This window comes from Limanda limanda, chromosome 1 (assembly GCF_963576545.1).
Source record: "Limanda limanda chromosome 1, fLimLim1.1, whole genome shotgun sequence".
NCBI lineage: Eukaryota > Metazoa > Chordata > Actinopteri > Pleuronectiformes > Pleuronectidae > Limanda > Limanda limanda.
This window is the reverse complement of record NC_083636.1, coordinates 855,653-870,185: the sequence shown is the minus strand read 5'-3', so window position 1 is coordinate 870,185 and position 14,533 is coordinate 855,653. Positions and strand designations below refer to the sequence as shown.

At 46.2% G+C, this 14,533-nt stretch overlaps 1 protein-coding gene across 1 annotated transcript; it reads right to left on the bottom strand.

Annotated features, from left to right (window-relative positions):
* Positions 1-767: 767 nt before the first annotated feature.
* On the bottom strand, positions 768-13,701 carry zer1 (zyg-11 related, cell cycle regulator). Its single transcript, XM_061072507.1, has 16 exons — positions 13,624-13,701; positions 12,502-12,736; positions 10,988-11,138; positions 10,129-10,583; positions 9,543-9,716; positions 9,343-9,457; positions 9,049-9,195; positions 8,792-8,965; positions 8,465-8,680; positions 8,190-8,231; positions 7,975-8,094; positions 7,766-7,881; positions 7,449-7,637; positions 6,055-6,152; positions 5,805-5,907; positions 768-4,795 (listed from the first exon to the last, which is right to left on the bottom strand). Exons 2-16 carry the CDS (start codon positions 12,666-12,668, stop codon positions 4,708-4,710), a joined length of 2,355 nt encoding a protein of 784 aa, XP_060928490.1. The 5' UTR covers positions 12,669-12,736; positions 13,624-13,701; the 3' UTR covers positions 768-4,707.
* Positions 13,702-14,533: the final 832 nt, after the last annotated feature.

The window sequence follows — 14,533 nt, the reverse complement described above, 5'->3', positions numbered from 1 at the left end:
CATTTCTGTGTGCTTATGCTAATGAGAAAGGCGGGCCTAACCGCAGTCTCATGCAGGATTGGTCACAGGAGTGTGATGATCCAGCCCTTCTACTTCTGCCTTTCAATGCTGACTGGTGTCCAGTAGCTGCAGTGTTGAGCCGGTTCACACTTAAAATGAACTAGTTCAAGTTCAGAGGGTTAGTTCAGGTTATTTATTATTGGGACGATTAAGGTGTCAGTAATCCTGACTGTGAGCGTCTCGTGTTCTACTGAGCACAAGGAGCAAGCAGAGAGGAGGAGGAAGCAGAAACTCCAGCTCATAGTCATGCATGGTCCTCCATACATACCTTTTCATTGCTTCTTAATAAATAAATGAATTAGACCAGACCGGCTCTTCTCATATTTAGGATAAACGAACAGGAACGACAGCTTGTTGTGGCTGTTTATTGTTTACATGTCACCTAATTTGTCAAATGTTGTTCTTTATATCGACTGCAGGAACCATTTGGTTCTAAAACTAAAGTTCCTCCTGGGACTAAAAGTTCTAGGATCTTTTTCGTCAGTACTGCAGGCAGCCACCAGGGGGCCATATGAACACTTAGGCTTCACTTTTGCAGAGCTGTCATGTCAGCCATCTTTATTTACAGTGTGGGGTTAGTGAAGCCAACAATAGGTTTGAGTGAAATGTGTAAAATCCTTGTGATGATTAAGATGTTTTCATCATGACTCAGCTGTTCAGGATCTGAGTTTAAGAAGCTGCAGCAACAAGAGAAGAAACATCACCAACTCTTTCCCACTCCATCTTTATTGCTTACTTTCCTTTACACTAACGGCCTGGTAATATTCAGATCAGGAAAAACTCCACACAGTTCGGATCAATGTTCCTCACTCAGATTTGGATTACAATTACAAAAGAAACCAATGACAGAGTGTCAACACACTTCAGAAACGTGAAATCAGTTCGTGACACAGCAGTTTCTCATCATTTCTTTTTTAAATTTCAGCACATACATCTTTATAAATAATCAGGAACAGTCAACAACCCACAGTAGCTACCTGCCGCCACAATGTGTTTCTTCATGGGAAGCATTCGTGGAAACGAAGAAGTCCGATGAGTGATGGAGGCTGAAGATAAATCCACGTTCCACCTCAAGCACCTTAGATCAAACACTGTGTCGCTACCAACTCACATTTAGTTTGGACCTCAATTGAATTCCTGACAGAAACATTTCGTCTGTGATCAAGCTTATGTCCACGTGAACGTTAGTGAAAATAGAAACAAAAACACGACTGTACCGATCAGATCCCAATAAACTGCACGTGACAAGGAAATCAGCTCAGTGAATAAAACCAAATGTGAGCGATCTGAGAAGTAAAATCCAAAAATCTGTTCAGCATCGACAAACTGTAAATAGGCTGGAGCTGAGCGTAAATAAAGATGGACGACTGTAACTGTGAAGCCAAACCATCTCCTTCCCCCTGGTGGCTGACTGCAGTAAGCATCTTTAACCTCCATGTTAGCAGATGGGACACGGACCAAACTGAAGAATCAAAATAGACTTTACATAAATGTTTGTAAAGATGTTTCTGTCATTTCAGGTCGTTCTAATCCCACCGATGTTTGTTCAGGTGTTTCTGATCAGTTTGGTTTGAACCAGTTATTTAATCACAGCTGTCTTCATTTATGAACAGTGGGGAGGAAGTGGCAATGTGTCGTCCATCTTTATCTAAAGTCACTGAGCGACACACTGTGGTGTTATTAGAAACCATTGTTTAATTTGTCAGACCTGATTCAACTAAACCAGCTGCAGGAGAAAATAACCGTCATTGCATGTGTGTTCCTTCTCCTCTGGCTCCGCCTCCCGTCCTGGGGGGGGCCGAGTCAAACTGGAACCAAGAAACAGCTCGGACCTAAAACTTAGGAACTGTTCACAGCTTACCATTTTTCATAAAATATAAATATAAAATGGATGAATAATGGAAATAGTCAATTGTTGCCCAAGCCAACACAGGAAGAATTCAGTACAATAAACAGATTCAATTTTCCTTTATCCATTAATCCATCGCAAAAGATAAATGAGACCAGAACCTGCCCACATAGATTCCTATTCTGTTGATATAGTTAAAGGAGAAATATTCATCTTCAGGTTGAGGATTTTAATTAGTGTTATGACTGCAAAATGTTTTCATACTCTAATGTTCAAAAAACATCACTTTCCTCGGACACTTGGTTTTAGCTCCTGTCTCTTTAAGACCCTCCTCCTGATAAAGTCTGCTCTGATTGGTCAGCTGCTCCTCTCTTCTGCCTGACTGAGGGAAACGTGTCGGTTGTTTTTAACTATCGTCCAGACGACTGACGAGGAGGCTAGACGCCAGACGAGGATTATGCAGATGTGTGGCATCGTGACATCACCATGATGAGGAAGTATCGGTACTAACGAGCTGTTTCAGGAGCGTCAGTGCTTCCTGTGCAGGAGAGGAACTCGCTTGGCCACAGACTTTGGGCTTTTAAACTTTGCAGAACTTCTACATTCACCAAAAATCTTCATAACACACGAGAGGAAAGAAACACAAAAAAACCCACGTCTACTTTAACGTTCCACTGAGAGTCGAAGCTACAGGTGCCTGTAAGGTCACGAATGGAGTAAATCAACTCAGACTCAGATTTTGGTTTAACACGGAGTCGAGTTAAGTGAGAACAAGTTCAAGGTGAGAACTGCGATAGTGTTCAGTTCAGATTCCTGTGAGGATGACGTTTTAATTTCTGAGACTTCTTGAACACATCTTTCCAGTTTCAAATATTTTAACATAGATGTGAACGCACCACGTCTTTTTTCTCCGATCAGCTTTCAAGAGAAAAGAGTTTGATCGCAGTGAAGCAGTAACGTAGCAGCATGTTGACCCCAGGAAACACGAGGGCTCATCAGACGTCCTTAAAACAATCGTTTCCCTCAACTTCGTCCCTGTCGTTATCTGGCACAGAACCTGACCACCGGAGGCACTGGTGAGTTACGGAGGGGCGGAATAATTGGCGCTGCTTTCAGATTCAAGATGTCGTCTGAATGGTTAAACAACCTCAGAATCTATATTGCCTAAAGTGTGTGGACAGGAAACAAAGCTTGAAAGAACACGATACATCGGCTGCTGCTGGCACGACACACCTTCATCCCTCAATGAACCGTCTGTGGCCGAATTGAATTGTGGGTAATGTAGTTGCAGGTAATGACAGGAAAGAAGACTGTTGAATAAAATTACAAACAACACGATAGCTCTGCTGCAGCGACCCAGAGTTGAACATGTTACGACTGTGACAGTAAATCGGTTCAGGTGATGATCAGGAACCATCGCAGTCAGAGTCACTCTCCTGAAGGAGTCGCATGTAATTCACATCACGTTGGAGTCTGGGCAAATCAAGCGCCTTGTGTCCTTGTGTAAGTGTCCTCATCCTTTTGGCCGTATAGAGTTATTCTCTGTGGGTGCTTTAGGCTCAGAACTGTCTCCAGTGAGGACTGATGGGAATCAGGTGACCGTGCCAGATAACTCCAACACAACAGTCGACCAGAGGCTACATCCACAACACAAACGTTTTCATTGTATAACTTAAACAGGCTCTGTTCACTCCAGCTCCATCTTTAGCTCCGTATCATTAACGCCTCAAACTAACATCCTGAAAACACGTCACATGACCGTTCACGTCCACTGGTCATGTGGTGTAAGCAGGAAGTAGATTTGACGACGCTTCGTGTCCACCGCTGGTAGTCGAGTCATGTGACTGATGAGAACCAATCAGGAAGAGAACGTCTGCGTCATCGTTTACTAAAGTCTCAGTTTCTGTTCAGATTAAAACACAAACCGATTAAAACAAGCAGCAGCGTTTACACAAGCGTCTGATTTAGAAGCTGAAAAACTCTGCAGTGGTTCAGACTGTGATGGTTTCAAAATGAAAACGTAGTCTTGTGGATGTAGCTTGAATCTAAATGATCCTTTAAAGAACAAAGGTCCAGGTTTTCTACACAAAACCTGAATGACAGATTTTTTTCTGTGAATAGTTTCTGGTCACTGACCACACATCAGTCAAACCTAGAGATTTAAATATAGAGAAAAGTCATGAGTGTTTACAGTTATATTATAAAACATACGCACAATAAAAGGATGAGACAAACAGGATATTTACATATTTAACAAAGAAGTCCATCGTTGTGCCACGAGGTCGGGAAAGTCTCCCGTCACATCAAACATCGGTGTGACTCTTCTCTGCAGTCTACACACATCATGGCTAATATTCACTGTACATGTGTCGAGCATGAGAAGTGGGAGGAGCCAACGAGGCCTTAAAGGCAGTGAGCTGAGGAGGGAGGGAGTTTCCTTCCACTGAGAATCAAGCATCACTCCAACTGTTCTGTTCCGTCGCTAAGTCTGTGACACGCACACGCACACACACACGCACACACACACACAGGACACTGAGTCACCCACCCCCACAGACCCAAAAGAGATGCTCATGTGCAGCAGGTAAGCAACCTCACAACAAAACACCATGCACCACGTCTGCTGTCCTACGTGTCAGATACTAAGGTTCTGTCCAAACTGCTGCGGCAGCTCAGAGACAGATCTGCTCTAGAAAATAATAAGAATGATAAGAGTAAGAATAATGCACACGATCGACCCTCGTGATGATGGCGGTCGGCGGGGCCGGAGGTCGCTTTCATCGATTGCTGCTGTGGCGTCAACCTCTTTGTCCGAAGTTTACCTCCTGTCCCTGGTTTGTTTCCATGGGGTCGTCCTTGAAGGTTTCACACTGCTCCATCACTTTCCTAGAAGATGCAAACACGCCAAGAGTTAGTTAAAGGTCAGTTCATCCAGGACGGCTGAAGCTACATCCACACTACTATTTGAGAATAGCATTTCAAAATGAGGCTTCAGCGAGAAGGTGATCGGCTGCAATCTGCCATCTCTCCAGAACCTGTCTGCCTCTAGGACCCTGAGGCGTCCGATCCCTCCCCCCCGGGTCATAAACTCTTTGAGGTTCTTCCCTCGGGCAGGAGGCTGCGGACCACCAGGACCAAAACCTCCCGACACAAGACCAGCTTCTTCCCTGCTGCAGTGGGCCTTATCAACAAGGCCCGGGACCCCCCCCCCACCTGACTCGGACTTCTATTCCACCCCCCCACCTCTAGGATGTGTTAAATTAACACATTATATCTTATCATATTATATTATACTGCATTACATTGCATATTGCAATATGACACTGTTCACTGTTTTGCATTTAGCATTTCACTTTTTTACTTCACTTTTTATATCTTTTATCTTTTATATATTTTTATTCAGAAATGTTTATCTCAAAATAAATGTTACTTTTTTATAAATATTGGTAAAAAGTGAGTAAATAAGAAGTAAACAGTGAGTAAATATATACTGGTTTCCCATTTTTTATTGCTCTCCTATGCATGTTGTATTTATTGTGTTTTTATGTTTCTATGTTCATTGTTTGCACCAATAACCAGAGCAAATTACAGGTATGTGTGAACGTACTTGGCAATAAAATACTTCTGATTCTGATTCTGGTTCTGGTTTGTAGGGGAGAGTGTCTGCTTCCTGTTTACACCACATGACCAGTGACATGTGTTTCGGGTGCGTTAGTGCAGACAGAGATGATTGTGGATACGGAGTGGTGTGGGAGGAGTCACAGTAGAGTGCATGTAGCCTTAATCATCAGCTGCAGAATTAGTTTCATTCATCAGACAGAATCTTCCTCTGAGCCACAGGGATGAGGAGGAAACGTTCAGAGAGGAGCGGGTTGTCTGCAGCTGTCTCTCTTACCTGGCCATGTCCTTGGTCTCTGGATGTGAGCTGTCCAGTTCCAGAACTTTCTCCAGAAGAATGATTCCTCCTTCTTTAATCAGCAGAGGACAATACTTGCCCGCTGCAGGTCCAAAGTAAATTCAAAGAGAAGGACAGTGAGATTCACAACCATGCATCAGTAAATGTCTGAGAATGATTCATTCAAGTGTGAACTGATATGAGCTGTCTCTCCGTCTGGATGGAGCGTCACAGAGCAGCAGATACTCACGGTAAACAGACACCAGGTTGAACAGAGCCCAGGTGGCCCAGTGCTGGCTGACCGGAGCGATGCCCTGGGGCAGCAGCCGCAGGATCGGCTCGAACGACCTGAGACAGAGAGTCACAAACCTTCAGAGAGTGTTGACTGCTCGAAAGCATGGAGAGACAGCAGGTCAACATGTGGGTCCAGCTCCTGAAGGATCAGCGCTTTGTTCCCAGAAGCTGAAATGTTCTGATTTCAATGATCCACTGACTTGTTGCCTGGAATCAAACACTAGTTTCTCATGAAATGTTGGTAAAGACATCCCTGTCCCATCAGGTCAGTTAATGACCAATAACTCATATATTATTTAGTGGTGGGGGAAAAAATCGATTCTGTTCAGTATCGCGATATTTTGCGCCCGCGATACTATCGATACTGTAGCACAAAGTATTGCAATTTATTTTATTTTTTTTATTTAAATTTTTTTTTATTTTTTTTACATTTATATATGTAACAGCCCCTGTCTGGCAAAGCCTGACGAGGAGAGTTTCAGAGTTTAACAGATACCTCGTGTGTTCTCCACTGCAGGAGATATAGTAACGTCCCAGAGGAACTTTAACATCTGAGCATGTTGACCAACTGCTTTTTCTGAACAAAAATGCCAATATTCCCAAATGAATTTAACATTTTGGGTCATGACCTTGCAGCCAACTGGACTGGACTCTAGTAGAACACATTTGTTTATTTTTCTCAATTTGATTGAAGCTCTAGGTTACTCTTATTTATATGATTATTCTCAGGTTTATGTTACTCTATTATGTCTGCTTGATGTTACTGTATTGTATTTAAATTATTGTAAGTTATGTGCTGGGAGCTCAGTGTTCATGTGAGAGGTCTCCTATTCAGAAAATAATTACAAAGGTCCTGTGTCCTGAATGTTCAAGGACAAAGTTTTTGCACTTCAGTTAATGTGTAGAAGACAATGTTGTTCACAGAATTAAATGTGACATTTGAAGTGAGGTGAGCAGTCTTATTTTCCTCATTTTTTGTAATGCCTTTGAATAATATGGGGGACATGAATCGCAATATATCGCAGAATCGAATCACAATACTTGCAGTATCTCAATACTATATACCCCTAATATTATTATCATCAGCTATTGAAAGTTTCTGTATCTTGTGTAATTTCAGTGTACCTTGTTAATTGATTTGATTGTTGGTCTGTTTTATTCTGAAGGTGTGTGATTACGTTGTTGATGCTGCTGTTTGCACGTGTAGAAAGTTTGCATCTTGTTACAAAATGTTTTCCACGTGTCACAAAAACTTTTCTAACTAGAACATTTTAGTCTCATCTGTTAACACGCGTGGGCTCAAGATGAGAAAAGGATTTCTGAAAGAAGGTCTCTCGTGCTGAGCAGAACCTGTAGTTGATGTTGCGCCGTGAGCTGACGTCCCAGCTCTGGATGGCGTCCATCATCTTGTCCATCACCGTGTCTCTCAGCGGTTCCTCCATCGACCAAACCTCCGGCCCATCGAACATGATGTGTGAGAGCACGCCACAGGCATTATACGACACCTCGATCCCGTCGGCCTTACTGTCCAGAAGGTTACTGTCAACACAACCAACAGTCAGAGAGGTGAGGATTCCTCTGTCTGTCTATGACTCAAATATGTTGCTAGTGAGATATCGTCATCGTTGGCCAGAATCATTCAAGAATGACTTGACTCTTTTTCCTACCTGAACACGGTGATGAACTGGGGGGTGAGCAGCTGAGGCCTCAAGGCTTTGACCTCAGCCACATTCCCCAGGAGCCCCAGCATGTTGCGGTGAAGCTCCTGCTTGTCTGGAAACTCCTGGATTAAGATCATAAAACCAGAGGGGACGCATGTTGTCACCCAGCGTACAATGTCAATCTGAAGCGAGAGCGGCTGGGACTGTGGACTCACCTGAAGACACTCCAGAAAGAGACTCATCCCCCGACAGTTGAGGAACATCTGACAGTTGTCCGGCGTCTCGTCTGTGATGTTCCACAGAGCGCTCCAGGAGAACTCCATCACCTGGTCACACTGAGCAGAAACACACGTCCGCACATTCAGCCTGAAACGTCTCTAAAGTTCATCGTGTTACAGTGAAAGTTCTCAGGAGTAAAACTCAGACTCACCGTCCTGTCTTGTAGCTTCTTCTGAATTAAATTTAACATGGTCTGAAAATGAGAAAAACCATAATCAGCAGCTGAGAGTTGACTTTCAGGTTAACAACAAACTGAAGCAGGTTTAAATGCAGAACACAGCAGGAGCTTCTCAGACTGGTTCCTACATGCTCTTCTCTCTGGTCCTTGAATTGAATGACCAACACAATGCCTGGCCAAGCTGCACAATAAGAGAAAGGAACATGTTTGTTGGAAATTGACTCTGTATATAATTCTGGATGTGTTACCTTAACGAAGCCCATCTTGCCCACAGCCTCCTTGTGATGGTTGTCCACCTGACAGACCAAAGCGTTGCACAGGTGCACAGCGATTCTCTGGATGGACTCGTCCTGCCGGGCCGGCTCCAGGATCTTCAGCAGCAGCTGGTTGACCCGACTGTACTGGAACTCCAGCTCCTCAGGGATGCTGAAGTTGCACAGAGTCAAGCAGCAGTTCCTCTGGACCTGGTGAGGAGGAGACAGAGCAGCGATTTAAACTGGAACCAGAGTTCAGTTTGCGTAGCTCTTCATGTGTTTGTTTGGTCAGAGATCAGGATGATGCTAGAGGACACTCACAGTGACCTCCTGGTACTGCTCCATTCCATTCAGCACCACCTGAATGACCTCTCGGCGTAACCGCACGCTCTGGTCGCTGCGGTACTCCGTGTTGGTCAGGTAGAACAGAGCGGCGCTGCCCGTCACCTGGATGCTCTTATCGTATTTGTGGCATTTCAACGCTGCGATGACGAGCTGAAACAGGAAGGTTTGTGAGAGAGGAGTGAGAAAGTGTTCCAAGCTCCTTTAAAGCACAACCCGACTTCAACTCATCGTACTTGCAACGCGCGGAGCAGCTGACTGCAGTGTTGTATCCTGGCGATGTCAAACAGCTGGTTGATGGCTCTGTGGGCGAGTTCAGGACGGAACTCTGTGTACGCTTCGATCGCATTCAGGACCTGGTCTTCATTCTTTGATCCAGTCACCTGGAAAACACAAGCGACGCACACATTGAACCCACACACACTGAACCTCTTCACAAGACACAAGACCTGTGATAGAAAACTGGCGTGGGTATGGATTGGTCGTGCAGAGCGGCCTGGAGCCTTCCCGTCCCTTCACCCGGTCGGTACCTTGTACGCCGGGATGTGAGTGACGTTACACAGGGTCGTGTCGTAAAGACCCAGGAACTGCAGCGGCCTCTTCAGCTCCTGGAACGGGTAGATGCTGCTCTTGCACGGCTCGATGCTGTAGGAGAGAACGCTTTGGTTTACTAACGAGTTCCTCTGATTCAGACTCTCCTCTAACGCCCGCTCTGCAGCTGCTCACCCACCTCGGTCGCCCCATGGCTTCTTCAAAGTGAGGGACTGTGCAGTTGTCCTGCATGATGTGGCCTGAGATGTCCAGTGACACCAGGTTGACCAGACGCTGGACCAACGCCGTCAGAATCTTCCGTGTCATCTTGAACTTGGAGGTCCGCCGGCTCTCCCGCGAGATGTCGAAATGCCTGAAAGACACAGTGTGTTCGCATCACCTTATTCTTATGATTTGTGTTCATGTAAAGACAATTCATTTGAACATTACCATAGATTCAAAGGAATTTTTTTCCAGTTATAAAAACTGTCTCAGCGATGGGAGGAGCCACTGTCTCAAGACTAGAGCCCGACTGATATGATCATTAAAGGTTGATGTTGAAACTGATATTCGGGAATGTAAAAAGGTCCTGATACCAATATATTGGCTGATATATATGTTTTAAATAATGTGTCAGGGATTTCCACTACATTACTGAACCCTTGTGACACCACTCACCACAGCTTTAGAGTCACCTCCTTCACCGCTCCATTAATGGGTTTGGTGAAACGTGGATGAACGACTCAAAGTGACGAAGAACCTAAACCTGACCGAACATATCTCACCTGAGATTCACCAGCTCCACCACGGTGCTGACCAGCTCCTCCGACAGGTCCACGTTGTAGAGGACCAGCGACGCCAACCTGTCTTTCCACTGGGTGAGAAACGCCGTTCCCAGCAACTGTACATTAGACAGATCTAGTGAGGTGAGAGACTTCAGGGGTTTGAGCAGCGTCTCGGCGTCCATCTCGTCCGGCAGACCGCCCAGGTTCAGCAACCGGAGACGGTTGAACCCCTGGAAGTTAAAGTCCGTCTCTAACGCCTGCCTGGACGCCGGGCTCTCCTCCTCCTCGTCCTCAGAGTCCTCGTTGCAGGCGAGTGGGGCGCCGCCCTTCCTGTAGAAGATGTGGCTGCAGCCGAAAAGACAGAGAGACAGCAAAGTCTCTCGGAAGCAGGTGAGTGTCTTCAGGCTGCGGGAGGACAGGCTGTTGCAGTAGGTGAGGTGGAGCTCGATCAGGTCCTGAGCAAACACACAGAGAACCATGTGTTACAGCTCTATAATATCTCTCTGTGTTGTGAGGGTGTACTACTGTTTCAGATTTTAAATGTTTGAAGTAAAAATCTGGATGAATAAATAAAATATATATAATTTTTTCAAATCGACTGCCTGATTAGGACACAAGTGAAATACTTCATCATCGGTGTGGACCAGCGTTGAGGTGAAAGAGCTTCCAGCCCGACACGCTGCTGACCTCTGACCTCTCACTTCATCACCTCCACCGACCAGGTTATGTTTATTATGACTTTTTTTTTGTTGTACGTTGCACAAACTGGACGGATTTCAAAGACACTCGGTGGAAGAACGTGGTTCGGGTCAAGAAAGAACTCATTCTTTCCTCAAAAAACCCGAGTGTGAGTGCTCACCTGTTTCCTGATGGCCTCCAGATCTCTGTCCCGGACGAAGTCTTCTCTCAGCTGCACCCGGGTCAGTCTGGTGCTCCGAGGGTCTGAGAAGAGCTGGAAGAAGCTCTCCTCCGGTTCAAAGTTACTGTCTGTGTGAACCAGCTCCATGTATCTGTGCATCACAACCACAGGACTGAGAATCTACACACTGGAACACACTCATCCTAACGGAGTGAACAGGAGCATTGACCCGGCTACTGTTGAGATATCTATGTTTTGTTCTCTATCTTATGAATATATTTTACTATATTTAAACTACATTATATCCTGTGAATCAATATTAGCTGTATAGTCTATAGAATTAACAATATTACAACTGTTTCTTTTATCCTGGAGTGATATATAATTTCTGGACTCAGGTACAGAGTCAAACACAGAGTGCAACCATCTGACTGCAAAGTGCAACTTGGGGAAAGCGTGAGAAGGAAATTCCATCTTGAGATTTGAGATAATGAAAGCACGGATTCTCAGAAAGGAGAGAGGATGTGCCCAGACTAACACAAAGAACCATTTTCCAAATTATTATGAGAAAAACATATAAAATCCTCCTCTAAGGTCTAATCTGCTGGGTCTCTCCACTGTGAAGGACTCCCTTCTTGATAAGGGCACCAGGGTGGGAGACACCTGGGGGACCGGACCTTCTCTCACAATGAGGTGCTTGCAAAAACTGCTCTTTGAGAGACAGTTCACATCTGGCCAATGGCTGAGTGTCCTGAAGAAAAGACCCGCCTCTGTGTTGCACTCTGTGTTTTTTACAAATACTGTGGACTTGGGAAAGTGGGGGCTTCTTCTCGACATGATCCAGTGACCTGGTGACGTGTCCAGGAGAACCCCAGAGACTCTCTGTAAGTATTGTTCTTATACAACAAACGTATTACTGTGAAACTTTTGAACACTGAACTTGTCTTGGTCATTGGAAGATTTATATTTACAAAACAGTCATTGGGCTAATGCCAGTATATCTCTCCTCTCTCATCAGCTGGAATTCTAATACCCACAATACTCGCTCCCAGAGTTCAATGTATGTACCTCGTGTTAAGACCAACTTGGGGAAGACAGCTTTCTATTATAAAGCCCCCTACATCTGGAATGAGGTCCAAAAATCTTTAAAGTTGCGCTCATTTGTTTCATTGACAGAGTTTTCGAGTCTGGTCTCATGTACAGCTGACTTCCCCTGCAATGATTGTAACTGCTAGTTGACTTTGCCATAGTATTTTATTGACGAATTGTTTTATACCTTGTATTACTGTGTATATATATATGCATATTTATTTCATTCCTATTTATTCAATGTATTAACTTTGAATGTATCAACTTTTTTATTGTACCCTCGGCACCATTGAAAATGAGGGTCTTATCCCTCAATGTGTCTTCCGAGGCTTAAATAAATATTCAATCAATCAATCAATCAATCAATCTAGATTATGAACCTTTCCCACTTGAACCTGGATGGGACCGGGCTGGACTCTACTCACGTGTTGACCAGCTTGTCGCAGATCTCGCTGGGCAGGAAGATGTCCGAGCGCAGGCACAGCTTGTTCCTGAAGCCCTGGTAGCACATGGTCTTCCTGAGGTTCCTCAGGCAGAACACGGTGGCCAGAGTCATGAGGCTCTCAGGGTTGTCTCCTGCTTTGGCGGCCATGTTCGCCCCCCCCCCTTCTTCTCCAGCTCAGGTCACACACAGGCCAGTGCAGGTCACCTCAGGGGGCACTGAAAGGTCAAGGGTCAGGAGAGATTTATTTTTATAAATAAAGTGAATTATGAAATTGAGCTAGTGGATGATTCATGTTTCCACACAGTGACTCAGCAGGTGAGCATGCTGTGTTTTGGAGATGATGCGTCCTCTTCTGGTCACGTGACACAGAAAAGGTAAACAGGCTGAAATGAGGAACGACACAAATCAAGAGCAGCATCAAACACAATCACTCCTATCATGAATCATAAACGCATGGTCTGCTTCACTGTACTTTTACTGACATGACCACCATGTTTCCGCTAGTGTCATCACACACCAGTGCGTGTTTCCAGTTCAAACACCAGCCCTTTGCATACTGAGCCCGGTTAGCTGTCATGTCCCCTGTTAGCAGCTCCTGCTTCCGACTTTGACACAACTTGTTCTGACGTCAATAACACAACAATAACACAACAATAACACAACACTAACACAAGAACCACCCGGTGCCCCCCCCCCCCCCCCCCCCCCCGCAGAGAGCCTCGGGTTGAACGGGCTCATTCCGCAGCCTGGCTCCGTGTTGGTTAGCTAACCACACAGCCCTGTGTGCTGGGGACTGGCGTTAGCATCGCAGCTAACAACAGCTAGCTGCTAACAAAGCTAACAACACACACACACTGAATGGTGGAGCCCGGTGACACGTGCACGCGCACACGCACCTGCTCGGACCGACACGCAGCCGCGCGTGCTCGTGTGTTTAAAGCTTCAGTTAGCTTCAGTTAGCTTCAGTTAGCTTCTGGCTAGCGATGACTTTCCCTGCTATGCTGTTAGCGGGGCTAGCTGCTGGGGCTAGCGCTAGCTCCTGTGCTAACAGCTACAACCAGCGGTCAGCGGTGTGTGAGCTCGGCTCCGCGGCCGGGTCTACCTCAGCTTCCCCGGGGCGAGGGGCTGGAAGGCCGGGGAGAGAAGGAGCTGAGGTCCGCTGTCTTCACTCTGATGCTTCCATCCGATGTCAACAAACAGACTCCTCCCCCTTCTTCTCCTCCTCCTCCTCCTCCTCTTCCTCCCCCTCCTCCTGCTCCACACACTTCTTCTCCTCCTCCTCCTCACACTTCTCCTCCTCCTCCTCCTGCTCCTCCTCCTCCTCCTGCTCCTCCCCCTCCTCCTGCTCCACACACTTCTTCTCCTCCTCCTCCTCCTGCTCCTCCTCCTCCTCCTGCTCCTGCTCCTCCCCCTCCTCCTGCTCCACACACTTCTTCTCCTCCTCCTCCTCACACTTCTTCTCCTCCTCCTCCACACACTTCTTCTCCTCCTCCTCCTCACACTTCTTCTCCTCCTCCTCCTGCTCCTCCTCCTCTTCCTCCCCCTCCTCCTCCTCCTCCTCCTGCTCCTCCTCCTCCTCCTGCTCCTCACACTTCTACCTTCTCCTCATTCTACTCCTTCTCCTCCTGCTCCTCACACTTCTAAACCCATCCTCCTCCTCCTTCTCCCCTCCTCCTCCTCCTCCAACTTCTCCTCCTCCTCCTCCTCACACTTCTACTCCCCTCCTTCTCCTCCTTGTCCTCCTCCTCCTTTTCCTCACGCTTCTACCTCCTCCTCCTCCTCCTCACGCTTCTACCTTCTCCTCCTCCTCCTCCTCCTCACGCTTCTACTCCCCTCCTTCTCCTTCTGCTCCTCCTCCTCACACTTCTACTCCTCCTCCTCCTCCTCACACTTCTACCCCCCTCCTCCTCCTTCTCCTCCTCCTTCTCCTCACACTTCTACCACCCCCCCTTCTCCTCCTCCTCACACTTCTACTCTCCTTCTTCTCCTCCTTCTCCTCCTGCTCCTCACAC

Excerpts from the sequence above, each read along its gene's own strand:
- zer1 (XM_061072507.1), bottom strand. The coding sequence starts at position 12,668 with ATGGCCGCCAAAGCAGGAGACAACCCTGAGAGCCTCATGACTCTGGCC. Across the intron at positions 5,908-6,054 it reads CAACCTGGTGTCTGTTTACC|CGGGCAAGTATTGTCCTCTG; the intron begins GTGAGTATCTGC and ends TTGGACCTGCAG. Across the intron at positions 4,796-5,804 it reads GAGACCAAGGACATGGCCAG|GAAAGTGATGGAGCAGTGTG; the intron begins GTAAGAGAGACA and ends TGCATCTTCTAG.